General features: G+C 43.6%; 2 protein-coding genes and 1 pseudogene across 14 annotated transcripts in view; 2 read left to right on the top strand and 1 right to left on the bottom strand.

Annotated features, from left to right (window-relative positions):
• The window catches only part of ITIH1 (inter-alpha-trypsin inhibitor heavy chain 1), a 14,722-nt gene extending 6,646 nt beyond the window's left edge, over positions 1-8,076 (bottom strand). Inside the window, exons 1-12 of one of the 2 annotated variants that reach the window (XM_079115694.1) lie at positions 7,919-8,076; positions 7,664-7,684; positions 7,183-7,349; positions 6,653-6,757; positions 6,130-6,292; positions 5,503-5,616; positions 3,458-3,583; positions 3,255-3,371; positions 2,246-2,414; positions 2,031-2,156; positions 471-652; positions 16-201 (exon numbers count right to left, since the gene is read on the bottom strand). In XM_079115694.1, the coding sequence (XP_078971820.1) occupies positions 16-201; positions 471-652; positions 2,031-2,156; positions 2,246-2,414; positions 3,255-3,371; positions 3,458-3,583; positions 5,503-5,616; positions 6,130-6,292; positions 6,653-6,757; positions 7,183-7,349; positions 7,664-7,684; positions 7,919-8,032 (1,590 nt within the window). In that variant the 5' untranslated portion in view covers positions 8,033-8,076. The remainder of the gene's footprint in view (positions 1-15; positions 202-470; positions 653-2,030; positions 2,157-2,245; positions 2,415-3,254; positions 3,372-3,457; positions 3,584-5,502; positions 5,617-6,129; positions 6,293-6,652; positions 6,758-7,182; positions 7,350-7,663; positions 7,685-7,918) is intronic. The other variant, XM_079115695.1, reaches the window with a different exon arrangement.
• NEK4 (NIMA related kinase 4) overlaps positions 7,356-26,928 on the top strand; it is a 39,385-nt gene continuing 19,812 nt past the window's right edge. For 2 of the 11 annotated variants that reach the window (XM_079115713.1, XM_079115716.1), the window contains exons 1-5: positions 12,185-13,160; positions 15,438-15,704; positions 16,911-17,108; positions 17,311-17,418; positions 19,661-19,815. In XM_079115713.1, coding sequence (XP_078971839.1) covers positions 13,068-13,160; positions 15,438-15,704; positions 16,911-17,108; positions 17,311-17,418; positions 19,661-19,815 — 821 coding nt within the window. In that variant the 5' untranslated portion in view covers positions 12,185-13,067. Of the gene's footprint in view, positions 7,525-11,644; positions 11,663-12,178; positions 13,161-15,437; positions 15,705-16,910; positions 17,109-17,310; positions 17,419-19,660; positions 19,816-26,928 lie in introns of those variants that run through there. The other 9 variants (XM_079115720.1, XM_079115711.1, XM_079115717.1 and 6 more) reach the window with 8 other exon arrangements.
• LOC306646902 (monofunctional C1-tetrahydrofolate synthase, mitochondrial-like) lies at positions 8,209-11,544 on the top strand (annotated as a pseudogene). Its single transcript has one exon. The product of its transcript is annotated as a monofunctional C1-tetrahydrofolate synthase, mitochondrial-like (transcript).

Genomic DNA, 26,928 nt, shown 5'->3' on the forward strand with positions numbered 1-26,928 from the left:
TGGTCCATCATTTACCCCGCGGGCTTGCACTCTGGCCTTGAAGCTGCCCAGTTTGTTGTCAGCAATGCGTCCAGCCACCATGATCTCAGAGCCGTCGTAGTACTGTTTATGTCGGTGCTGGGTCAGAGCTGAGACGGCATCCCGGGGGTACTGCAACTCCACATCCACCAGCAGGGGGTTGGCCACCTGGCTGTAGAAGCCCTGCAGCGATAGGCGGTGCAGCTCAGAGCTGAGCACCATGGGCCCATGATGGGAAATCTGATCACCAAGTAGGGTGTCAGGATCCCCACTTTGGAGGAGGAATCTGAGATTCAAAGAGGTTAAGCAATTGGCTAGATGTTACACAGTTAATCTGAACTCTTTTCAAAAAGAGTTATCTTTTCCTCTAGGCTGATGGGCAAATGGTCACAAAGGCTGGGCCCCCGTTGGTGTGCTATGCTGTTGGTGGTACGTGGTGGGTACAGGGAGACCTGTAGCTGCTGAGCGGCATCATGGTCCTCATAGATTCTCTGGGCCCATCCGTTGTTCTCCATGGACATGACCTCCAGGAAGTTAAAGTCCAGGTCGTGGCCAAAGCCCAGGTTATAGAGCGGGAACTTGCCCCGGATGGCTTCACGGACGTTCTTGAGGATTTGGGAACGGTCTGTTACCCCTGTAACCACACATCCAGGTTGTTATGGAATGCTGGCCCACAGCATGTGGGGTGCTAGGAGGCTTTGGGACACTCCCAGAGGTCCACGCCTTCCATCTCAGGTCACCTCCAGTCTCCACGGACCTCTGGAGGCATCACCTCCTCCTGGTTCCCCTGGCAACTGCAATAAATGGTAACAGAGCTCCTCACAGACCCTGCCATCCACCTGAATCCATCCAAGCATATCTCATGCTGCTCCAAACTTTCCCACACCTCCTGGTGTGGCCTGTGGCCCTGACAACTTTCCACCCTTGTGTCACCTGTTCTGCACAGGTTTAGGGCAGGTCCTGTCAGCGCATACATCTTTTAGACACCTTTTTTCCCCTCTAAGGTTGCCCACTCTGCCAGGGATCCCTTCTTATCTCCCTCTCTTCCTTCCAGACCGAGCCCAAGACTCGCCTCTTCTTTGAGGCTTTTCCACGCCTCACCTTGTCCAGGTACCCCTTGTCTGTGCCTCCACAGATCCCTGTCACCCTGTCCTTTCAGAACCCTTGACAGAACCTCTGCTTTGGGTCTGCTTCCACCAATGGAATGAGACACATCTTTTGTTCTCTTTTTGGTGGGGAAGAGGGATACCGAGGATTGAACCCAGGGATACTCGACCACTGAGCCACATCCCCAGCTCTAATTTGTATTTTATTTAGAGACAGGGTCTCACTGAGTTGCTTAGGGCCTTACTAAGTGGGGAGGCTGGCTTTGAACTCGCGATCCTTCTACCTCAGCCCCCTGAGCTGCTGGGATTACAGGCATGTGCCACCACGCCTGACTCTTTTGTTCTCTTGGTAGCTCTTCTCAGTCCCTCTTCTTGGGCATGGCACACAATAGGGGCTGAATATACTGAATTATTAATTCCAGCTGGGTGCGGTGGCACATGCCTGTAATCCCAGCAACTGAGGAGGCTGAGGCAGGAGGATCCCAAGTTTGAAGCCAGCCTCAGCAATTTATCAAGGTCCTAAGTAATTTAGTGAGACCCTATCTCAAAATAAAAAAATAAAAAGGCTGGGGATGTAGCTCAGTGGTAAAAGCACCCCCGGGTTCAATCCCTGGTACCAATATATGTACATACATATAAATTCTATTAAGTTCAATCTAGGAATTCTGCCCATCCTCCAGGGTTCTGTGTAGCCCCATGCCATGCAGAAATAGCCCCACCTCACAGGACAGAGAGCCTGTATTGAAGTTCCCACAGACTTGGTGGTCTGAATTGTATTTTCAGAATCGTGCTTGCCTTTTCTCAACCTTTCTGTCCCCCAGTGGCCCATCCAATGGTTGCTTCAGCTTGACCTCTTCTGGTAACGAGGAGATGACCACCTCCCAGGGCAGCCCTCGAGTCACTTACCGTCCGTGGGCTCCCCATCTGTCAACATAATGAGAATGGAAGCCTGGTTACTGACTTGCTGGCTGCTTCCCTGAACTTTGTTCAGGATCTCAATTCCCCGGAGCAAACCTCCATTCAGGTTTGTGGCTGTAAAAGGAGAGAAATCAGACCAGCGTACACCCATATTCCAAAGAAACAGAGGTGACGCCGAGGTGGCCTGAGACTCCCATTCTTACCCCCGGCCAGGGAGAAACGGCGCACAAAGTCCTGAGCTGCTCGAAGATTGGCCTCTGATGCTTGCACCAGTGAGCCCTGCCATGATTGCACTTGAGACCCAAAGAGGACCAGGTCAAAGTAGTCCTGTGGCCGCATATCTCCCAGGATTTTAAGGAGTGCCTCCTTGGTCTGCAAGGACAGGACAGTCCATTAAGGGACACAGCCCCAGGGTGGCCTCAGGATAGCACTTTCCATCAACTCCAGATACCCATTTCAGAGATCCGCAGGGTGGAGACAATGGACAGTGAGAGGGATGAACGGGACAGCCAGGTCATCCCAAGACAGGAGCACAAGGGCATAGAGAAGGCAAAAGACCCAGCAAGGATTAAGAAAGGCCCCCAGGAGGCTATGTTTCCAAAACTCAGCTGTTCAGTCACGGCTTCACTGTGTCACAGTCTGGGCACTCAGAGCACCAAGGGCTGTGAGCTGTGTCCTGCTGCAAGATGCCCTCCTGCAGACCACCTAGCTGGGAATGGTGGCACACATCTATAATCCCAGACTTGGGAGGCTGAGGCAGGAGGATCATGAGTTCAAAGCCAGCCTCAGCAAAAGTGAGGTTCTAAACAACTCAGTGAGACCCTGTTTCTAAATAAAATACAAAGTGCTGGGGATGTGGCTCAGTGGTCGAGTGCCCCTGAGTTCAATCCCCAGTACTCCCCACCACCAAAAAATAAAAAACCCACACCCTCCTGCAGACCACCTTAGTTATTATCAGCACTTGTAGTGCACAGGTTTGCTGTTCCATGGTGAAACTCCATAAGCCTGTGTCACAATATCATCCTCTGTGTGGCCATTGAGAAGTGCCTGCCCAAGGTTGCCCAGCAAGGAAGCAGTAACTTATTCCAGAGACCCTAACAGCTGGGATTTCCAGTTTAACCACCCAAACCAGAATCTGACAGCCAAACTGCAGCGGGGTGAGTGACAGGGCTGAAGAAATTTCCATCAGATGAACTGCTGCAAGCCTGTTACCTGCTTCATTTTCTGACCTTCCATGGAGCCACTAATGTCAATCACAAAAACGAGGTTTTTGCTCATGTTCGTCAGGTTTTGGGGGGCAAAGAAGTGGGCGAAGTAGGTATTGGCCACCTGAAACAGAGGAAGGTGACTGAGTCCTCTCTCATAAGCACCCCTTGCCCACCCTCTGGGGCTGGGGCCAGAAGCTTCATGCTCACCAGGAGGTCACAGAGCTTGTCTCGATTGACATCGTAGGTGACCTTGAAATCCCCATTCAGCAAAGAGGTTGAGCACGTGGGGCAGGATTGTTGTTGGCCCACGGTGGGGCGGAAGAGCACATGACCCTGGAATCATTAAGGGTTTGAGACATTATTGGTTTGTGCACACACATAGGAAGATGTGTGTGTGTGTGTGTGTGTGTGTGTGTGTGTTTGCCTGGTCACAGAGATGAGTTCAGTGGGTCATTCACGCAGCAGCTGAAAATGCACACCTGTATGTGATAGGAGAGAAGAGCCGTTTCTTTGTGTTTCTCCATTACTGGAAATTTCTACAATAAGCATCACCATTTGGGGTACATAAACAAGAAGAAAATAATAGCCATAGCATGGCATGAGAAAACCTCAGTCAACTCAAACTACCAGTTCAACTCAAAGTAAGAAAACCAGGCTACAGCACCATGCTGAAAAATAAAACCCACCTGGCTCAACAGAGCAGAGACCCAGAAGCGGAGTTTGGGTCTGGTTTGAGTGGCTCTTGCGCTCAAGGAAACCAGGGATTTCTTTTTTCTAATTTGTCCCCAAATATTTTAACATGTTTTTTTAGATGTTGATGGGCCTTTATTTTATTCATTTATTTATAGGCGGTGCTGAGAATCGAATCCAGGGCCTCACACATGCTAGGAAAGCGCTCTACCACTGAGCCACAACCCAACTCCTAGGGATGGTTTTGATTCACTACTTTCTATGTTTATGTACTTTCCTCATTTTTGTTAAAGGATTTTTATTGTTTACTTCTTGCTTGCTTGTTATAAAAGTAAGTTGTGCTCATCAAAAAACAAACAAGCCAAAAAAAAAAAAAAAAAAAAAAAACAAAGACAAAGAACAAACTTAAGAAGGGTGTGGTGACATACATCTGTATTTCTAGTGACTCAGGAGACTGAGGCTGGAGGATGGCAAGATTGAGGCCAGCTTCTGCAACTTAAGGAGATCCTAAGTAACTTAGAAAGACCCTGTCTAGAAGCAAAATAAAAAAGGGCTGGGGATGTATGGGTTCAATCCCCAGTACTGCAAACCCAAACCAAAAACACTTGAAAATAACTGTTAGAAAGGAAAGCACCTAAAAATTAAATAAATAAATAAATAAATAAATAAGAGAAAGAAAGGAAAGCACCCATCCCTGGTACCCAATGGAAAGCAAGCATGTTGGCTAACATTTTGAGGTGTTCTACTTTGTATAAAAGGAGTCCTGCTGAACTGTAAGAGACATTTCTTTTCAATCAATTGTTATGGAGTCAATATGGAAGTTATGTGGGAATGAAAGGATTTGCTCCTGGCTGGGGTTGAGGGCAAGGCTACCCATCCACAAGTCACACTCTTTCAGAACTTGGGGTGGGGCATGCAGGGGGCTCTTGGAATTCTCGCAAATGGGTGGCCAGTGGCAAGTCCCTGAGGTCTTTCCAAATTTAATTATGTTTCCAGCCCAGTGTGGTGGTGCACATCTGTAAACCCAGTGATTCAGGAGGCTGAGGCAGGAAGATTGCAAGTTCAAAGTCAGCCTCAGTAACTTAGTTAGGCTAAGTAACTCAGTGAGACCCTGTCTCTAAATGTAATGTGAAGAAGTGCTGGGGATGTGACTCTGTGGTTGAGTGCCCCTGACTTCAATCAACCAGTACCCGCCTCCACCAAATTGTGTTTCCAAGAAGCTAGGAGTCCTAAGCACAACCACATCTGAAACTGGCTTATGTGCAGAACAGCTCCCTGAATGCTGTCCCATGGGTGTGAGGCAGGCAACTCCCTCTGCCCAGACCATGCAGCCAGCAAGTGGTGGAGCTGGACTTGGTGCTTTTCCCACCACAGGGTGCAGTTTTTGCTAAATTGCTCTGAGAATCAGGAGTGATTCCAACCACAGGGCATCTGCTCCTCTCGCCCCGAGGGAAGCCTGCAGTCCCCACCTGACTCCTGGAATAAGCCTAGACCTGCCTCATGGATGGGCCAGACTGCCAAGTCCTGGGGGACCCACCACCATCCCCTGCCATTCCATGTACCTTTTTCCCTGAGAAGGACTTCTTGATAGTTTGAGCTGCCAGTTCCTTGCTGAGGAAGGTGGCCTTAGCGTCCAGTTTGCTGATCCCCTGGGGCTCAAAGATGTCCACGTCAATCTGTACCATTGAAGCAAATTCTGTACCAAGGTCCCATTTGGGTCAGCATTAAGTCTCAGTCAAGAGCCAAAATGTGACCTGGATACCTACTGTGTGCAGTGCCCACCCAGTTCTCAGCACAGGGCCTGACACATAGTAGGCACTCCAAAAATGTTTATTCAATGAAGACGTGCATGTCTAAACCCCTCAACTCAGCTCATTGGGCTGCCCAGGACTATCTGGTTTACAGATTACCTGGACTTTCAGTGTCTCTTGTGATCCTTGCAGTATTCCTGGGAAATGTAGGAATTCCCCATTTAGCAGATGGGCAAACTGAGGCTCAGAGATGAGGAGGGAGTTGGAAGATTCAGAGAGCTTCCTGCCCAAGAAGAGCCCACCGAAACCCACCTGGAGGAACCAGTCCCCTCCCTGCGTTCCCAGGCCTAGGGTGGCACGTGATGCACGTTGAGCCAGTGCTGGGAACTGTGGTGAGACTGGGACAGACAGAAGCCCTGCCCCGGACCTGCGAGCTACCTCAAAATGATGCACCAGTTGCTTAGGCTTGACTTTGATGACGATGTCATACTGTGTAAGTTTTCTCTTCAGCACCTCCTCATAGGTCAGCTGAAATGTGGCCTTGCTTTTGGGACCAATGGTGAGGTGGATAGCGAACTGCTCCATATTCCTCCCTGAGGCTCTGGACATGCCACCAGAGGCAACGATAGGCAGACAAATAGTAAATGACATGTAAATCCTCGTCACCTAAAGCGTGGCCCTCAGAATCAATTTCTCTTATTTTCATGCTTGTTCCTGGATTTCCTTGACCCTTATACCCTTGTCTCAGACCAGCCAGTCAGAGTCAGGGCTCAAGGATGGGGACCCCACTTCTCCCTGAAGCAGATCTGGGAAAAGGGCAATGGGCACCAACCTTGCCCGGTGCACCTGTGCTGGCACTGAAGCTGGCCAGTTTGCTTCCTCTTCCACCATCCTGGGGCTCTACTCCACCCAAGGCCTTTGCAACCTTCAGCCCTGGAGGCCAGGAGGGCTCAGAACTCACCTGACAAGGCCGGCATTCTCTCCTGAGATGGCTGCTTTCCGGTACTGCTTCCATGCTGTCACTTTGTCCTTTATGTCCCCGATGAATGCATTCCCATCCGCTGTGCTGCAGGGGAGGAAGAGGGCTCTCAGCGGAGGAAGCACCCCACTTTGACCACATAGGTTCTTCCTATTGGAGGTGTGCTGAGCCTAGACACAGAGAGGGCCCTGTTCACGTGAGCCCTTGTAGGACAGTGTCTCCTGACTGGTCTTGCAATGTCCAGAGGGCCCATGGGCAGTGCAGTGGGCAGATAACAGCACAGAGGCCAGCATTTGCTCGTTGGGGCTAGGCAGAAAACAGCTCTCAGAGGCCTCATTTCCCTCTTTGTATTGGGATTCAAGGGCAGACCTAAAGGGCCCCTGTCTGTGCTCACAGCTGGGGCCCTTTTAGAAGTGAGCATATGGTCTACACTGTCTGGCCACTGTAGCCTAGGCTGGGACAGCTGAGCAGACACCTCTGGGACAGGGTGTGGGAGTCAGGCAGGCACACACATGGCAAAGTCACTGATGAAGGCTGTCTTGGGGATTTCCACATCGAAGGCCACTTCCCTGGCTTCGTCTGCACTGTTGACCACTTGGCTGGTGATGACGTAGTGGGCGAAACGAGAGGTGACTTTGCAGTTGACTTTCAAACTCCGGATGAACACGCCATCAACCATCTAAAGTGAGACAAGAGGGACCTTTGGCCTGGGACAGGCCAATGAGAGACCTCCTTGTCATCCTGGGTCCCAGCACCCAGCTTTGATGCTTGCAAGGTACCCAGATGCCAGAAGACTAGACCAGACCTCCCAGGAAGATCCTTCCTCTGCCTGAGATTGTACAGTGAGGCATGAGGTGAGGTGGGAACAATCCCCAATTCCTGGGACATGGGAGCCTTTGGCACCCACAGAAGGGTCCACCCCCAAGGGGCGGGAGAAAGCAAACCTGGAATAATGGCCCCATCACAGACCCCTTTGCCAAGACTCTCACTCACTGTGTCCACAGCCTGTCGCTTCTGCAAAACAAAGCCAGGGCCGAGAATGGGTGGGAATGCTAGGGCCCATGGTCCCTCTCTTAAGGGGTGCAGGAGGACACAGCCTGGGTCCTCTGCCTCTGAGCCTGGCCTCCTGCTTCTGGGCAGTAACCTCTGCAGTCAGAGGTGTTCGGGCAGTGGGGATGGCTCTGGTCCCTGGGCCAGGGGTCTTGTGTCCCTCCAGGGCCCCATCTAGGTGCAGGCTTAGCCACATACCTCGCTGCCCTTGGACCTGCCTCTGGCCAAGCCTGGAGCAGGCATGGCCTGTAGGGTGAGGAGGGATACCAGGTACGCACACAGCAGCACCCGAAGCGCCATGGCACCGTCCATGGCCTCCAAGCTCCTGTTGTCCTGACATTTCACTCAGACCATTAATCAATACCATGCTGGACAAACATGGATTAAACATTAGACACAGTCAAGGCAAATATCAGGATTTGGGGAACCGACTATTGGCAAGGAAAGCAGGGGTTCCCAGCTCAGGGTTGATGTCAATTCCTGACCAGACTCCAGACGGTGCCCTTGTGTATAGAACTGTGCCCAGCCAAAGGCAATTGCCAAGACCCCTCAATGGTTCATCTTGTCATGGTCTGGCATGAGGTGGCACCGGTGACAGAGAGATATCTGGAAGGAAGTTGAAGTTAAAAATGGATTTCCAATCCTCATTAAGTATTTTTTTTGGGGATACTAGGGATTGAACTCAGGGGCCCTCAACCACTGTGCCACATTCCCAGCCTTATTTTGTATTTTATTTAGAGACAGGGTCTTGCTGAGTTGCTTAGCACCTTGCTTTTGCTGAGGCTGGCTTTGAACTCATGATCCTCCTGTCTCAGCCTCCCAAACTGCTGGGATTATAGACGTGCCCCACAGGGCCCGGCCAAACCGCATTAAGCTTTACTTTCAGAATTCTTGAAGCATCAGCAAATCTTTCAGTCATGCTTTGGTCAGGGAGGCAGATATGGTGGCTTAGAAAGTGCCATGACACCTAACTACACCCAGGGTTCTAATGGTGCCAGGCCTGGCAATAGCTCAGTCATAGGCATTCTGGGAAGTCGGGCAGGAGGAGTGATAGGTGACCTATGCTTTAAGCCAGTTCCCTCATCTCTCTGGACCTTCTCGCCTAGATTTGGAAGGAAGGACAGAAGTCAGCTTCATCATGCTCCACCTGGACAAGGATGCCCAGCAGGTGACAGGGAGATAAAGACAAATGCAGCATTTTCATATTTAAGGGCTGATTAGGTACCCCATATTGCTCTCAGCCCTTTATTGTCTAATTTTTCTCCTCATGGAACATTGGTTCCACTACAAGCGTAATGGACTCCAAAGCCCATTACGTAGTGACCGAAATGCCCTGTGTGTAACGAGGAAAAAAAGAGAGGCAGAGTCAGAGATCCCCCAGAGGAAGTAAACCCCTCATGCACGGGCAGTTTCTTGATTTTTACGCCCAAAACTTTCCTGCCGGCCACAAGCCACAGCACACTGGTTAGACAGGGCCCCTGGTTAGTCCACTCTGTGGCCCAGGGTCGGGTGTTCTGGCTGTCACGACCCTGATGAGAACAGGGGACCCAGAGGCCTCTCTGATCTCTGTTTGCTTGTCCTGGACTTTGTCTCAAAAAGCAGCTTCTGGGAAAGAGTTTATTGTCCTTAGGCCAGGTGACCTTCTGACCTGTTTTCTGGCCTTTGCAAAAGATTAGATGAATCAACATGATACTGTACATTTGAGGATCTGTTTATTTCCTGTTCCAGTATGAACGGAGTTGGTGGTGGTGGGTTGGGTATCATGCTGGTTTCACCATGATGAACCTGGGCTGCCTTGTTGTGTTCAGTGAGCTGGTGCCTGGGGAAAATGGAGTCAGACAAGCCAAAGGAAGCCCAGTGGATCCCACTGGGTAGCTGGAGGTTGCAGAGGCACATAAAGGAAGAGCTGCAGAAATTTGAAGGGGTGGATCTCATCTCCACAGTGGTTAGGAGAAGTTTCCTAGAGGAGGTAGCTCAGAAAATGAGTGGCACTTGGGAGGGTGCAGGTAGGAAGGGGGCTGGCAAGTGATCCGGGACCAGCTGGTACAAGGGTCTGAAGGCTGTGGGGTAGAAAATACTAAAGATATTTTGATTATAGAAATATTGACATTAAAATTTTAATGATGGGTCTGTGTGGGCAGCGGCAGCAGCAGGATGGCCACACCCAGAGCAGCTGTGGCCCCCAGAGCCCGGCACCCCCAGTGCAGGGCTCCATCCTCAGAGAAGTCATTCAAAATTCAAAAGAAGTGCTGAATTTATTGCAAGGAAAAAACCCTGACTTTCAGTCAGTTCTTGCTCTTATTCAGGTAGGAGAGGACACCTTGATGCAGGAAGTAAACCAGAATTTGGCTGAGAAGACTGATCTGAACATCAGTCACATCTGCCTTCCTCCAGACAGCAGCAAGGATGAGATTATAGATGAAGTCTTGAAGATTAATAATGCAGACAGCAGGTTACATGGCCTTGCCCTTCAGATCTCTGAGGACTTATTTAGCAACAAGATCTTCAATGCCTTGAAACCAGAGAAAGATGTGATTGGAGTCACTATCACCCTGGGGGGAAGCTCGTACGTAGGGATGCCCATGAATGTTTTGTTTCACCTGTTGCCAGAGTTGTGATTGAACTTCTTGAAAAATCAGGTGTCAACTTAGATGGAAAGAAGGTCTTGGTGATTGGGGCTCATGGATTCTTGGAGGCTGCCCTACCATGCCTGTTTCAGAGAAAAGGGTCCATGACATGAGCTCCTAGTGGAAGACACCCCAGCTTCAAAGCAAGCTTCATGAAGTTGTCATTGTGGTATTGGGTTCACCTAAGCTGGAAGAGGTTCCACTTTCTTGAATCCAACCAGGAACCACTGTTCTCAACTGCTTCCATAACTTCCTTTCAGGGAAGCTTAAATGTAGTTCTCCAGAGTGCTGGGAATGAAGCTCAGGGCCTCATCCATGCTAGGCAACTGCTCTGCCACTAAGTGATAGCCCCTTGTTTTGTCTTTGAGCTGAAAATAAACATATATCTAGAAAAATTTTAAAAAATAAAAAATAAAAAATTTTAATGACAATTATTCTGATTGTGCCATAAATCTTTGCACAGGATGAACATGAGACAAACAACTGTGGCAACCACTGGTCTTAAAAATGTAATACAGCCTGGTGTGGTGGCGTGTACCTGCAATCTCAGCAGCTGGGAAGCTAAGGCAGGAGGATTATGAGTTCAAAGACAGCCTCAGCTACTTAGTGAGGCCCTAAGCAACTCAGTAAGACCCTGTCTCTAAATAAAATATAAAAAAGGGCTGGGGATGTGGCTCAGTGGTTAAGAGCCCTGGGGTTCAATCCCTGGTACAAAAAAAAAAAAAAAAAAAAAAAAAGTAATACAACATAGAATAAAGTATAATTGACACTAAAAAAGAGAGAAAGATATTTTGAGGAGGGGTGTGACAAGTTCAAGACTGGGCTGTTGATAAGTGAGCACTATGGTACAAGCACCTGTAGTCCCTGCTACTACGAGGGCTGGGGATGCGGGATCCCTTGGTCTCAGGAGTTGGAGGCTGGACTGGCCACAAAGGGAGACTCCATCTCAAAAAAAAAGGAAGAAAGTGTGGGTTGTTGAAAGATGGCTAGTGCCAAAACTGGTCCATGAATAGAAGATGCTAGAAATATGATTGTGTGAGTGTGGTGGGAGCAGTAGGTAGAAGGGATAAGGAAAGTTAGATGCTTGGTAGCTGGTATGCTTCTCAGTCCCCACCCCCACTCTTTTTGGTACTAGGGACTGGACCCAGGGGCGCTTAATCATTGAGCCACATCCCCAGACCTTCGCATTTTTTAAATTTTGAGACAGGGTCTTGCTATATTACTTAGGGTCTGCTAAGTTGCTGAGGTTGGCTTTGAACTTGTGATCCTCCTGCCTCAGCCTCTCAATCAGCCTCCCAATCTGCTGGGATTACAGGTATGCACTGCATGCCCAGCTAGGTAATTCTATGTGTAATTTTTTGAGGAACTATTTTTCACAGCAAGTTGAACCATTTTACATTCTCATCAGCAATACACAAGGGTTCTAATTTCTTTTGATCTAAATGTCCAGAGAGTTTGGTGAAGGCATTTGTCAAAATTTTCTAATTATACATTGAAGATTTGCATATTTCATCTGCAATGCAAATTTAACTTCCACAAGAAAACCTAAAGAAAAAAAAAGAAGCATAAATAAATATTGAACTCAAGTTAATGATATTGGTAAAGATAAAAGCCAGGCTTTGGTTAAAACAGAGAAAACATTTTTATTCAATAACTACTGACAGCAGGAAGAAAAGTTAAGCTCCATTTCAATCTGTGCAGAGGTGGACTGGTTGTTTTAAAGGGAGAATGAGGAAGGAAAGATTGAGCAGGGGATTCACATAAATGGAAGTGAAAATTTACAATGGGTTGGTCAATGTAAATATAATGAAACTAGCAGTTTTTACTAGCTGGCATTATGGAAGTTAGGATTCTATATTCCCACATAGACTAGGAGACAGAGACCTAACCCCTTCTGATGATTACATCTCAAAGAAAGGGATTTCAGTCTTTGAGAAAGATACTCCTGTGTTGCATGATATATCTGGATACATGCATCAATCGTCTCTATGTATCTATAAGGGGCAAAGGAAGGATTTTTAATTGTACACTTTTTAAAAAAGTAAATGCTCTAGGAAAGGGAGATATTGACTGGACCAAATGGTAAATTCTTTTAGGGACGAAGAGTACTGATATTTTCAATGTATTTACTTTGCAATGCATCAAAAAGTAAGATGGATTATTGGGTGCACGGACTGTCAGACATGAGATAAAGCAAGAGTATGTCACTCCCTCATTACAAGGTGAGCTCCAGGAAGGTAATAATTTTAAGGGTCAAGCACACAGGCGATCAGTAAATATTCATAGAAAGAACGACCCATTTGGGCAATGCTCTTAGAATCATTAACCGCAAAAGCAGCGGAAGCTTCCACTGTTAACGGGACCTGTGCAGTCGCACCGAGGCTCAGGGAGCGTGCGCAGGACCCGGCGTAGTCGCTCTGGCCGGCCAGCGTCGCGGCTCTATGGCAGGTCCTCCCCTGGCGACGGAACCACTCTGGCCTCTCTGGCGTCAGCTCTATGGCGGGTCCTGCGGGAAAGCCAGAGCATGCGCAGGACTGCACCGACTGGAATCGCTATGGCAGCGGCGTCTCGGTGGGCTGGGCCTCTGTGCTGCCCGGGCCGGGCCGCCTCCACAGCAAACCCTGCTGAAGCCTCTCGGGCATGAGCGGGGCCTCCTGCTGCCGCCCTTCGCCCTACCCGCTGCTGCCGCCGCGTCTTGACTGTGGGTCTGCGCCAGGAACATGCCCCTGGCCGCCTACTGCTACGTGCGTGTCGTGGGCAAAGGCAGCTACGGGGAGGTGACGCTCGTGAAACACCGGCGGGACGGCAGGCAGGTCCGCGGGGTTCGGGCCTGGCAAGGGGCGGGCAGGGCTGCACAAGCCGAGTCCAAGGGACTAGGCCCGGGGTGGTGTGAAAGGTTTCATCTAGGATTGCACTTCTTAAGGGAAATCGTCCCGGACTATCAAGACGAGTTCAGGCCCTTTATAATAATGTGCGCATTCTTCCTCTACTTCACTTCTGTAGTAGTGAGTGGTGCGCTTGATGTACACACCTCTCTCCCATCCCCCACAGTTCCATGCGAGCAGGCAAGGGTCATGCATTCAAACCCAGCACCTGGCACCGTGAACGAAGGGTCCCAGACGTCTCTAACTGCAGATTGCTGGGCTCATTTAAAACTCAGTTCATCACCTTCCCGCCAAACCTTCATTCCCAGCCTCCATTTCAGTTGAGTAGTATCAGCCGTGCAGTTTCCCATGCTGGGCACGTGGGAGTTATCTTTAATGCCCCCCAACTCTGATTATATTTACATATCACTAAACCAACAGGCCTCTCCATCTCCATTGGTACCGCCCCAAACCAGGATATCACTATTTTTTCCCTGACACCTACTGGCTGTTCACTTTCCTTCAGCTTCCATGAGCTTTCTAAAACTTCAATGTGATATTGTCACACCTTTGCTTAAAACACTTTATCCCATCACCTAAAGGATAATGAATAAATTCTTCAATGTGGTTTTTTTTGTATTTATTTATTAAAATATTTTTTAGTTGTTGATGGACCTTTATTTTTATTTATGTATATGCAGTGCTGAGAATTGAACCCAGTGCCTCACACATGCTAGGTGAGTGCTCTACTACTGAGCCACAATCCCAGCCCCTTCAATGTGATTTATTAATAGAGTGTACTGTACAAGCTGGGACAATTTTGAAACAGAAAGGAGGTACTATTAACTGTTAGATCACTGACAACCCAGTTTTACCAGGCAAGCTAAGAGGAGATGTTTCCCCTAAGCATAGGGCCCACTTATCTATCCTTCCTTGTCCCAAGTGCTGGTTGCTCTGCCTAGAACACAAGCTCAGGCATGAGTTTTAGCACAGGGAGATTTTCCTTGAATTTTTGAGCTGAGGAGGAGATTAGTTATAATAATAGCCCCTCATGTTTGAGTAGTAGTTTACATCTCACAAAGCACATTTTTGTATGTTTTTTTTAAAGAAATGAATTGTACGGTCTTTGAGTGAGGGAAGTATAGTAGATATCAAAGCATGTTGATTTTTTTCAAAGTGGAAATAATTTTGTATGTTGAGGATCAGTGGTTTTCAACCTTATTGGGCCACGGAGTATCTAATGTAATCCATAGACCCATTCTGTCTGGAGACGTATATTCAAACCATATTTTAATGTCTCTTTCTAGGGGGAACTTAGAGGTTAAGGGATTAATGAATCTCTAACACAGATTTTATGATTGATTCAATAGTGTGTTATTTTTTATTTACTTTTTAGCCATTAACAAATTTGTATTTTTTATTTTGTTGTCGTCTTCTCCTTCTCCCCCTCCTCCTCCTCCTCCTCCTCTCCTCCTCCTCTCCCTCCTCCTCCTCCTCCTCCTCCTCCTCCTCCTCCTCCTCCTCCTCCTTCTTCTCCTCCTTCTCTTCTCCTCCTCCTCCTCTTTCTTGATTGAACCCAGGGGCACTTTACCACTGAGCTACAACTCCAGTCCTTAAAAAACCTTTTTTTTTTTTAAATGTTGAGACAGGTCTCACTACATTGTTTAGGGCCTCGAAAAGTTACTGAAGCTGGCCTGAACTTGCAATCCTGCCTCAGCCCTCCGAGTCACTGGGATCACAGGTGTGCACCACCATGCACACTGTTGTCTTCTTTTTTGAGATGGGGGGTCTCACTATTGAAGTTGGCTTTGAATTCCTGGACTAAAGCAATCCTGTCTCAGTCTCCCAAAGTTGATGCAGGGACTGCAGGTGTGGCTCAATGAAATAGTAAAATATAGATGGAAAGGATAATTTTTTTGTGACCCCCCACATGGTTCTGACTTATAAAAATCATCATTAGTAATAGCCAAAATTTTTTCTGGTTTTATGCTTCCCTCTTCATGGTGCTAGGGATTGAATCTGGGGCCTTGTGCATGCTGGGAAAGTACTCTATCAACTGAACTACATCTTTAGCAATTTTATGCTTTGTGAAAAACAAAATCAGTGTGTTATCTTATTGGCTCTAGAAGGTTGGTTTTGAGGACATTCACGAAAGCTCTTAGATACTTTAGAACCTACAAAACTGTTTACTTGCATATTGTAAAAATAATGTGTTTTCTTTGTTAGTATGTCATCAAAAAACTGAACCTCCGAAACGCCTCCAGCCGAGAGCGGCGAGCTGCTGAACAGGAAGCTCAGCTCTTGTCTCAACTGAAGCACCCCAACATTGTCACCTACAAAGAGTCATGGGAGGGAGGAGATGGCCTGCTCTATATTGTCATGGGCTTCTGTGAAGGAGGTGATCTGTACCGGAAGCTCAAGGAGCAAAAAGGGCAACTTCTGCCTGAGAGTCAGGTGGTAGAATGGTTTGTACAGATCGCCATGGCTTTGCAGGTATTGTCTATACTGATAGCATCTCACTTGCTCCAAGGTGGCAGGAAGATAGCAGGTGTATTTTAAGAAAAAAAATTTCCCCAATGCTTACATGAAAAAAATGTGTTTTGGAGAGTCCATGTATAAAGTGGATCCAGTCCTTCTTACTGTAACATTGGAATGTTTCTGAGTGAGTCATATCTACATTAGAGGAGACACAGATTCCATGTCTAATTGGGGGTAGGGAGAGCCAATTCTTTATTCATTTAATATTCATAACAAGGTCAATTTTAAGGACCCCAAGTCAGCTGGGTGTAGTGGTGCATGCCTATAATCCCATTGGTTGGGAGCCTAAAGCAGGAGGATTGTGAGTTCAAAGCCAACCTCAGCAACTTATCACAACCCTAAGCAATTCAGCAAGACCCTGTCTCTAAATAACATGAAAAATACAAAACAAAACAAAACAAAAAACCAGGGCTGAGGATGTGGCTCAGTGGTTAAGTGCCCCTGGGTTCAATTCCCTGTACAAAAAAAAAGGACCCTGAGTATGAGCAAAGTATGATCATGTTTGTTAGTAGCTAGTCAGCTGTGTCATGCTGAAAAGTGACTTTTCTAATTAATATTCCTAAACAGTGCAAGTTTGGGCTTTGGTCCTACCATGGCAGTGTGTGTAGAAATGTAAAAGTTTCTTCTGTTTCAATATACACATCCCCCAAAATGAGATTGTTTATGAACTGTCAATCTGGAATTGGGCAGACTTGTCCGGAATTCATTGCCTTTGTTGTTTAAATTCCAAGATGTTCTCTAAATACAAATGATCTTGTTATATTTGAAACATTATGCCCAGGATTTCATTGAGAGGAATGCAAATCTGACTTTGTGTAAGTTGTCCTACCTTCAGTGGAAGTTTTCAGGCATATTTTAAAACTGGATCCAGGTAACACTAAAGTGGTATAATTGTCAGGACACCAGGAAACAATTTTGGAAGGTCTTGGGCCAGTTAATGCATCGAATTTATTTATTTATTTATTTTACTTTGAGGGTTGTAAATTAGACCTTTTATTTAGAGATTATAAAACAGTAATTTTGGTAGTTGGGTAATTTTGTTTTGGTAGATGGGTAACAAAGACTCTTTGACTCATGCAATTACTGATGGTATTTAAAAAGTCAGGAATAAATAAGTAAACCAATATATTTATACAAATGAAATTTCATTTGTCTTTTCAGTATTTACATGAGAAACACATCCTTCATCGAGATCTGAAAACTCAAAATGTCTTTCTAACAAGAACAAACATCATCAAAGTGGGTGATCTAGGAATTGCTCGTGTGTTAGAAAACCACTGTGACATGGCAAGCACCCTCATTGGCACACCCTATTATATGAGCCCTGAATTGTTCTCAAACAGGCCCTACAACTATAAGGTAGGACGGACTGTGTATGTTCTCACCTTGTCTCTGGGAGAGTATTCAGAATTTCAGAACTCATCAGAGTAGTTAAATCAGATTTATCTTGTGTTGGTTAGAGGACAATATCTTTTTTTTTTTAAACAGGGAAAAGTGAAAATAAGATCTTTCAACATTTAATCACTTATTTTTTTTTTTTTTTTTTTTTCTCTGTTCCTAGTCTGATGTTTGGGCTTTGGGATGCTGTGTCTATGAAATGGCTACCCTGAAGCATGCTTTCAATGCAAAAGACATGAATTCTTTAGTTTATCGGATTATTGAAGGAAAGGTAAAAAGCTAATCTAAAATTAATTAAGCAAGGTTTATAATGCAGATTTGTAAATAACTACTGGTAAAAATCCATGATGATTTTGGTTAGTTGATGAGTAGTCATTGATATTGGATGAATAATTAAGAAGGGAGGGTGGGTGTGTTGGGACATGCCTGTAATTCCAGCTAGTTGGAGGCTGAAGCAGGAGGATCTCAAATTCAAGGCCAGCCTGGACAACTTGGCAAGATCTTGTCTTAAAATAAAAAAGGGGAGAGTGTGTAGTTCAGTAATAGAGTACTCTTGGGTTCAGACCCTATACTGACTGGGATAGGGAGAAGGTAGGTTCCTTCTATGGAAAAGACTGAAATTGAAAAGAATTGATTTTTTTTTTTTTTTTCCTTGTTGCAGTACTGGGGCTTGAAGTCAGGGACCCTCTACCACTGAGCTATATCTCAAACCCCCCACTTTTTTTTGTTCTTTTTTTAAATGTTTTTAGGTGTTGATAGACCTTTAGATTACTCATTTATTTATATATGGTGCTAAGAACTGAACCCAGTGCCTCACACATGCTAGACAAGTAGACAAGTGCTCTACCACGAGCCACAACCCCAGCCTCCCAAGCTCTTTTTATTTTTCATTTGGAGGCAGGGTCTCACCAAGTTGCCCAAGCTGGCCTTGAACTTGCAGTCCTCTTGTTTCAGCCTTTTAAGAAGCTGAAATTACAGGTATGAGCCACTGTGCCTGACTCTGATCATTTCTTAATATTAATTTGTAAAGGTGGCTTAAAAATAATCTACTTTTTGATAATTTTTTTCTGTAGCCACAGGATATGCTGGTGCTCTGAGAGGCTATTGGCATCATCTCCAACTGAAGATGATGGTGATGAGTAGCTGATGGTGAAGGAGTCTATTTACAATGAGTCCACTCTGTTTGAACTTGTTCCATTCAGAATCATCACAATCACTAATAATTGATTAGGAACTGCAGAAAGCATTTTGGTACTAAGGATTGAACCCAGGGGTGCTTTGCCACTGAGCTACATCCCCAGCCCTTTTTATTTTTTACTTTGAGAAAGAGTCTTACAAAGTTGCTGAGGTTGACCTTGAGCTTGTGATCCTCCTGCTTCAGCCTCCTGAGTTGCTGGGATTACCAGGCATGTGTCATTCCACCTGGCCAGTAACTAACTTTGTATGTTATCCATGAGGTTCATTGCCCTTTGCAGTGTGGAGGATCCACGCACCATTAAATTTTAAGATTCCAAATCGCCTACTGATTTTAGTATTATCCCAAAATTCATTTTTTAATGTGAACAAAAAAGTGATTTTTTTATATTCTACTACTTAAAGAATTCAAAAGAAAGGAGTGAAATTCCCTCCCTCCCTTTTGTTTCTCTCCCCTAGAGATAACCATGGCTAATAATTTATTGCAAGACCTCATAGTTTTTCCCTGTCTTTAAACAGACATGACTGCATATATGCATACAGATACTTAAAACAAGAAACAAATGGAATCAGGCTTTACTCTATGGTACACAACTTGCTTTTTTGGGTTAAAGCACAAGGGACATTTTTTCTGGTGAATACTTGTCTTTTATTTTTTAAGCAGTCGTCTAGTATGAAGAATGGACCATATTTTATTGCACAAATCTGTTATGGAGGGAAATTTAGTTGTTTTAATTTGTTGAACACACTGCACTGAACATCCTAGTATATAAATCTTTTGTTGTTGTTGTTGTTGGCACCGGGGATTGAACCCAGGGGTGCTTAACCAGTGAGCTACATCCCCAGCTTGTTTTTATTTTTTATTTAGGGTTGTACTAAGTTGCTGAGGCTGGCTTTAATTTTCAGTCCTCCTGAGCCACTGGGAATACAGGTGTGCACCACTGTGCCCAGCTGTGTGCCACTGCACCCAGCTCCTGGTATATAAATCTTTAGAAACTCATGTTCTTATTTCTGAGGAGAAAATTCTCAAATGACTGAGCTGAAGGAAATAATTTTACAATCTAACAACTTGTTATAACCAGAATATCAGTGTACTTCCTGTAGACTAATATACTATTTCTTTTCTTTTTTTCTCTTTCTCTTTCTCCCTTCCTTCCTTCCTTCCTTCTTTCCTTCCTTCCTTCCACTGGGGATTGAACCCAGCTGGTTTATTTTCTACTTTAGTGGATGTATGACTTTAAATGTTGGGAAACTTCTACTATCTTTACTTTATTTCATAAGATCATTAGTTATAATTGCAGTGTTATTTTTCTTTGTAGCTGCCACCAATGCCAAGAGTTTATAGCCCAGAGCTGGCAGAACTGATCAGAACAATGCTGAGCAAAAGACCTGAAGAAAGACCCTCTGTGAGGAGCATCCTGAGGCAACCTTATATAAAACGCCAAATCTCTGTGTTTTTGGAGGCTACGAAGGCGTAAGATACTTCCTTTGCAAATAGCTGGGCTAAATAGATGGAATAAATAGAAAATAGATGGTAGCTTCTATAATTTTCATATGCCAAAATTTATGGTGAGTGTTTTTTAAAGATGAAGTAAAATTGTATCATTAGAATATGTAGAGAGGCAAAATTCTATTTACTTTGGGTTTTTGGCTGGGATCTAAGAAACTGATGTAAGACAAATTAATAGGAAAAAAGTACACACTTATTTAATGTGTACTTAAATTAAACCTGGATACTGTAGCCCTCAAAAGGAAATGAATACCCCAAAGGGTGGTAAAGCCTAAATGCAAATGCTGTCTAGAACAGGAGAGGCTGTTGTAGAAAAGTAATCAAACTGTGGAGAGGCTAAAGGAGGATGAGAATTACTTTTTTTTTTTTTTTTTTTTAATTTATTTTTATTGTAAACAAATGGGATACATGTTGTTTCAGTTTGTACATGGAGTAACAGCATACCATTTGCATAGTCATATATTTACATAGAGTAATGATGTTTGATTCATTCCGTTATTTTCTTCATTCCCCCCACCCCTCTCACCTCTCTTTTCCCTCTATACAGTCCCTCCTTCCTCCATTCTTGTCCCCCTCCCACCCCCCATTAAGTGTCATCATCCGCTTATCAGTGAGATCATTCCTCTTTTGGATTTTTGAGATTGGCTTATCTCACTTAACATGATATTCTCCAATTTCTTCCATTTGCCTGCAAATGCCATAATTTTATTATTCTTTATAGCTGAGTAATATTCCATTGTGTATATATATATACCACAGTTTCTTTATCCATTCATCAATTGAAGGGCATCTAGGTTGGGTCCATAGTCTGGCTATTGTGAATTGAGCTGCTATGAACATTGATGTGGCTGTATCTCTGTAGTATGCTGATTTTAAGTCCTTTGGGTATAGGCCGAGGAGTGGGATAGCTGGGTCAAATGGTAGGTCCATTCCAAGTTTTCTAAGGAATCTCCACACTGCTTTCCAGAGTGGCTGCACTAATTTGCAGTCCCACCAGCAATGTATGAGTGTACCTTTTCCCCCACATCCTCTCCAACACCTATTGTTGCTTGTATTCTTGATAATCGCCATTCTAATTGGGGTGAGATGGAATCTTAGTGTAGTTTTGATTTGCATTTCTCTTATTACTAAAGATGTTGAACATTTTTTCATATATCTGTTGATTGCTTGTACATCTTCTTCTGTGAAGTGTCTGTTCATTTCCTTAGCCCATTTGTTGATTGGGTTATTTGTATTCTTGGTGTAGAGTTTTTTGAGTTCTTTATATATTCTGGAAATTAGTGCTCTATCTGAAGTATGAGTGGCAAAGATATTCTCCCACTCTGTAGGCTCTCTCTTCGCATTGCTGATAGTTTTCTTTGCTGAGAGAAAGCTATTTAGTTTGAATCTATCCCAGTTATTGATTCTTGCTTTTATTTCTTGTGCTATGGGAGTCCTGTTAAGGAAGTCTGATCCTAAGCCAACAAGTTGAAGATTTGGACCTACTTTTTCTTCTATAAGATGCAGGGTCTCTGGTCTGATTTCAAAGTCCTTGATCCATTGTTGAGTTGAGTTTTGTACAGGGTGAGAGATAGGGGTTTAGTTTCATTCTGTTGCATATGGATTTCCAGTTTTCCCAGCACCATTTGTTGAAGAGGCTATCTTTTCTCCATTGCATATTTTTGGCACCTTTGTCTAGTATGAGAAAATTGTATTTATTTGGATTTGTGTCCATGTCCTCTATTCTGTACCATTGATCTACCTGTCTATTTTGGTGCCAATACCATGCTGTTTTTGTTACTATTGCTTTGTAGTATAGTTGAAGTTCTGGTATTGCAGTACCCCCTGATTCATTCTTCCTGCTAAGGATTGCTTTAGCTATTCTGCGTTTCTTTCTTTTTTTTTTTTTTTTTTGCGGTGCTGGGGATCGAACCCAGGGCCTTGTGCTTGCAAGGCAAGCACTTTACCGACTGAGCCATCTCTCCAGCCCTTATTCTGGGTTTCTTATTCTTCCAGATGAATTTCATGATTGCTTGCTCTATTTCTGTGAGGTACGTCATTGGGATTTTAATAGGAATTGCATTGAAACTGTATAGCACTTTTGGTAGTATGGCCATTTTGACAATATTAATTCTGCCTATCCAAGAACATGGGAGATCTTTCCATCTTCTAAGGTCTTCCTTAATTTCTTTCTTCAGTGTTTTGTAGTTTTCATTGTAGAGATCTTTTACCTCTTTGGTTAGATTGATGCCCAAGTATTTTATTTTTTTTGAGGCTATTGCAAATGGAGTTGTTTTCCTCATTTCCCTTTCAGCTGTTTCGTCGCTTGCGTATAAAAATGCTGTAGGTTTATGTGTGTTGATTTTATAGCCTACTATTTTGCTGAATTCATTGATGAGGTCTAGAAGTTTTCTGGAGGAGGTTTTTGGATCCTCTAAATATAGAATCATGTCATCCGCAAATAGTGACAGCTTAAGTTCCTCTTTTCCTATTCGTATCCCTTTAATTTCTTTAGTCTGCCTAATTGCTCTGGCTAGAGTTTCGAGGACAGTGTTGAATAGAAGTGGTGAAAGAGGACATCCCTGTCTTGTTCCCATTTTTAAAGGGAATGGTTTCAGTTTTTCTCCATTAAGAATGATGTTGGCCATGGGCTTAGCATAAATAGCCTTTACAATGTTCAGGTATGTTCCTACTATCCCTATTTTTCCTAGTGTTTTGAGCATGAAGGGGTGTTGTAGTTTGTCAAATGCTTTTTCTGCGTCAATTGAAATAACCATATGATTCTTATCCTTAAGTCTGTTGACATGATGGATTACGTTTATTGATTTACGAATGTTGAACCATCCTTGCATTCCAGGAATGAACCCCACTTGATCGTGGTGCACAATTTTCTTAATATGTTTTTGGATACGGTTTGCCAATATTTTGTTAAGGATCTTTGCATCTATATTCATCAAGGATATTGGTCTAAAATTTTCTTTCCTTGATGTGTCTTTTCCTGGTTTGGGTATGAGGGTGATATTAGCTTCATAGAATGAGTTCGGTAGGGTACCCTCCTTTTCTATTTCCTGGAATACTTTGAGAAGTATTGGAATGAGTTCTTCTTTGAAGGTCTTGTAGAACTCGGCTGAGAATCTGTCTGGTCCTGGGCTTTTCTTGGATGGTAGATTTTTAATGGCTTCTTCTATTTCATTGCTTGATATTGATGTTTAAATCGTGTATGTCCTCCTGGTACAGTTTGGGAGGAGCATGTGTCTCTAGAAATTTGTCAATGTCTTCGGTACTTTCTATTTTGTTGGAATACAGATTTTCAAAGTAGCTTCTCATTATGTTCTGTATCTCAGTGGTGTCTGTTGTGATATTTCCTTTTGCATCATGTATTTTAGTAATTTGAGTCTTCTCTCTCCTTCTCTTTGTTAGTGTGGCTAAGGGTTTATCTATTTTGTTTACTTTCTCAAAGAACCAACTTTTTTTTATGTCAATTTTTTGAATAGTTTCTTTTGTTTCAATTTCATTGATTTCAACTCTGATTTTAATTATTTCCTGTCTTCTACTACTTTTGCTGTTATTCTGTTCTTCTTTTTCTATGGCTTTGAGCTGTAATGTTAGGTCATTTAATTGTTGACTCTTCATTCTTTTCTGGAATGCGCTCCATGCAATGAATTTTCCTCTTAGTACTGCTTTCATAGTGCCCAAGAGATTTTGATATGTTGTATCATCATTCTCATTGACCTCTAAGAATTTTTTAATCTCCTCCCTGATGTTTTTTGTTATCCATGTTTCATTCAATAGCATATTATTTAGTCTCCAAGTCTTGGAGTAATTTCCTTTTTTTATTTTGTCATTGATTTCTACTCTCAGTCCATTATGATCTGATAGAACACAAGGCAGTATCTCTATTTTTTTGCATTTCCTAAGGGCTGCTTTGTGGCCTAACACATGGTCTATTTTCGAGAAGGTTCCATGTGCTGCTGAGAAGAAAGTGTATCCGCTCGTTGATGGATGGAATGTTCTATATATGTCTATTAAGTCTAGGTTATTGATTGTGTTATTGAGTTCTATGGTTTCTTTGGTTGGATTTTGTTTGGAAGATCTATCTAATGGTGACAGCGGTGCGTTAAAGTTGCCCAGAATTATTGTGTTGTGGTCTATGTGATTCTTGAAATTGAGAAGGATTTGTTTGATGTACAGGGATGCACCATTGTTTGGGGCATAAATATTTACTATCGTTATGTCTTCTTGATTTATGGTTCCCTTAAGCAGTATGAAATGTCCTTCTTTATCCCTTCTGACTAACTTTGGCTTGAAGTCCACTTTATCTGATATAAGGATGGAAACCCCCGCTTTTTTACTGAGTCCATGTGTGTGGTAGGTTTTTTCCCATCCTTTCACCTTTAGTCTGTGGATGTCTTCTTCTATGAGATGAGTCTCTTGCAGGCAGCATATTGTTGGGTCTTTCTTTTTAATCCATTCTGCCAGTCTATGTCTTTTGATTGAGGAGTTTAGGCCATTAACGTTCAGGGTTATTATTGAGAAATGATTTGTATTCCCAGTCATTTGGCTTATTTTTGGTTTTTAAGTCGGCTTGGTTTCTCCTTTGAGTGGTTTTTCTCTAAGGTAGTTCCTCCCTTTGCTGACCTCCATTGTTGTTTTTCATTTCCTCCTCATGGAATATTTTGTTGAGAACATTCTGTAGTGCAGGCTTTCTATTTGTAAATTTTTTTAACTTTTGTTTGTCATGGAAGGATTTTATTTCATCTTCAAATCTGAAGGTTAGTTTTGCTGGGTATAGGATTCTTGGTTGGCAACCATGTTCTTTCAGAGCTTGAAATATGTTGGTCCAGGCCCTTCTAGCTTTTAGAGTCTGGGTTGAGAAGTTGCCTGCGATCCATATTGGTCTCTCCCTATATGTAATCTGATGTTTTTCTCTCGCGGCCTTCAAAATCCTATCTTTATTTTGAATGTTAGGCATTTTCATTATAATGTGCCTTGGTGTGGATCTGTTGTGATTCTGTGCATTTGGTGTTTTGTGAGCCTCTTGTATTTGATTTTCCATTTCATTCTTCAGGTTTGGGAAATTTTCTGATATTATTTCATTGAATAGGTTGTTCATTCCTTTGGTTTGTATCTCTGTTCCTTCCTCAATCCCAATAATTCTTAAATTTGGTCTTTTCATGATGTCCCATAGTTCTTGGAGATTCTGTTCATAATTTCTTACCATCTTCTCTGTTTGGGTAACTTTATTTTCAAGATTAAATATTTTGTCTTCATTGTCTGAGGTTCTGTCTTCCAAGTGGTCTAGTCTGTTGGTGATGCTTTCCATTGAGTTTTTTATTTGGTTTATTGTCTCCTTCATTTCAAGGATTTCCGTTTGGTTATTTTGAGAATCTCTATCTCTTTTTTGAAATGATCTTTTGCTTCCTGCAGGTGCTCTTTCCGCTTATTGGTATTATCATTCATTGCCTGCATTTCCTCTCTTATCTCATCCTTTGCTTCGTGAATCATCTTAATCATGTATAATCTGAAGTCCTTTTCTGACATTTCTTCTAACATACTGTCATTGGATTCTATTACTATAGAATCTAGATTTGTTTGGATCATTTTCTTCCCTTGTTTTTTCATGTTGTTCATGTATCTTCCCCTCTAGCAGTGCAGATCTGGGGTATTGCAGATTTCCCCCTATAGGCTTATAGTGGCCCTATAGGTTTCCAAAACCCTTTCTTTAAGGGGAGATCAATATTAGCAGTGCCCAAATCAGACACTATGCAATCCTAGACCAAATAGCCCCTATGGGGACAATAACAAAATTGTCATAATAAACAAAATGAGTTCAAATGTTATCTTCGGTAAAACAAACAGGTTTGCAGTAAGGTCTGCGAGAATTACTTTTAACAAGGTGCATTTGTATAGAATTCTCAGTCTCAATTTTCCATTCTGAATAAGAACTTAACTTTCCTTCTGCTACTGAGAAGATATCTTCCATTAGGGTTTTTCTTTTGCTTTCAGGAAGAAAAGGAAGGATCAGCATACCCTTCTTACATTTGCTGTTTTTTAAGTGCCATTAGCTCAAAATAATTTTTCTGCTAAAGTAGCATATTTTGGGATGGCATATTCTGGCACTTTTGAAATACATCCAGAAATTTGCCTAATTGCTAAAATCAGAAATCTAGAGAACTATTTAAGAATACTACTGTTACATTACTTACTATGTAAGAGGATAGTTGTATACATATAAAAATAGTGCTCAAGTTCCTGAGCATTTTTGTGGCACTGGGGATTGGAACCTGGGCTTCTTTACCACTGAGTTACAATCCCCAGCCCTTTTTATTTTTATTTTGAGACAGGGTCTTGGTAAGTTGCATAGGGCTTTGCTAAGTTGCTAAGGCTGACCTTGAACTTGCAGTCCTCCTGCTTACAGTCTCCTGAGTTGCTGGGATTATAGGCATGCACCAATGTGCCTGGCTCATAAGATTTCTTTTTCATTCATAAAACTTTTCAAGACAAGAATTTTCTTTTTTTGACTTGCAGGTTCTATCTTCACCAAGCAGGTGTTCTTGGATTTAAGACTTAGGGCTGGACAAGATTGTCACTGTTTGGGCTTCTCTTCGTGCTGTAGCAAATTAAATTTGGAAGGATGGGAGGCAGTGCTAGAGAAGCCAGGGAATAAAGAATGTCCATCTTTTTGTTCATATTGTATAATTTCCAACCAAACAGACCTTTGACCTTTCCTTCTGATATAGGGCGGACATCTTCCACATGGGGTTTTATCTTTTGCTTTCAGGAAGAAAGAAGAGGGTCAGAGGATCTTTCTCATACCTGCTGTTTTTCAAGTGCTGTTAGCTCAAAATCATGCTCTTGATCTCTATGCTCTGCTCTGATCTCCATGCTTGGATCATGGAGATCATGTCCTGATAGCCGTGCTTTCCATGAATTCTCCAGAGGTTTACCCGAGATGTAGAAACAACACACTAAAACAGCTGGGGTATGACATGCCTGAATACCTTTTTTCTGTAAGTCAGGAAATGTATACCAATCACTTTAACTCTCAAATTCAGCAAAGCAGTTAGGGTATTGCAAATGTGAAACTTGAAGATGAAA

This window comes from Sciurus vulgaris, assembly GCF_902686455.1.
Source record: "Sciurus vulgaris genome assembly, chromosome: 16".
NCBI classification, from domain to species: domain Eukaryota; kingdom Metazoa; phylum Chordata; class Mammalia; order Rodentia; family Sciuridae; genus Sciurus; species Sciurus vulgaris.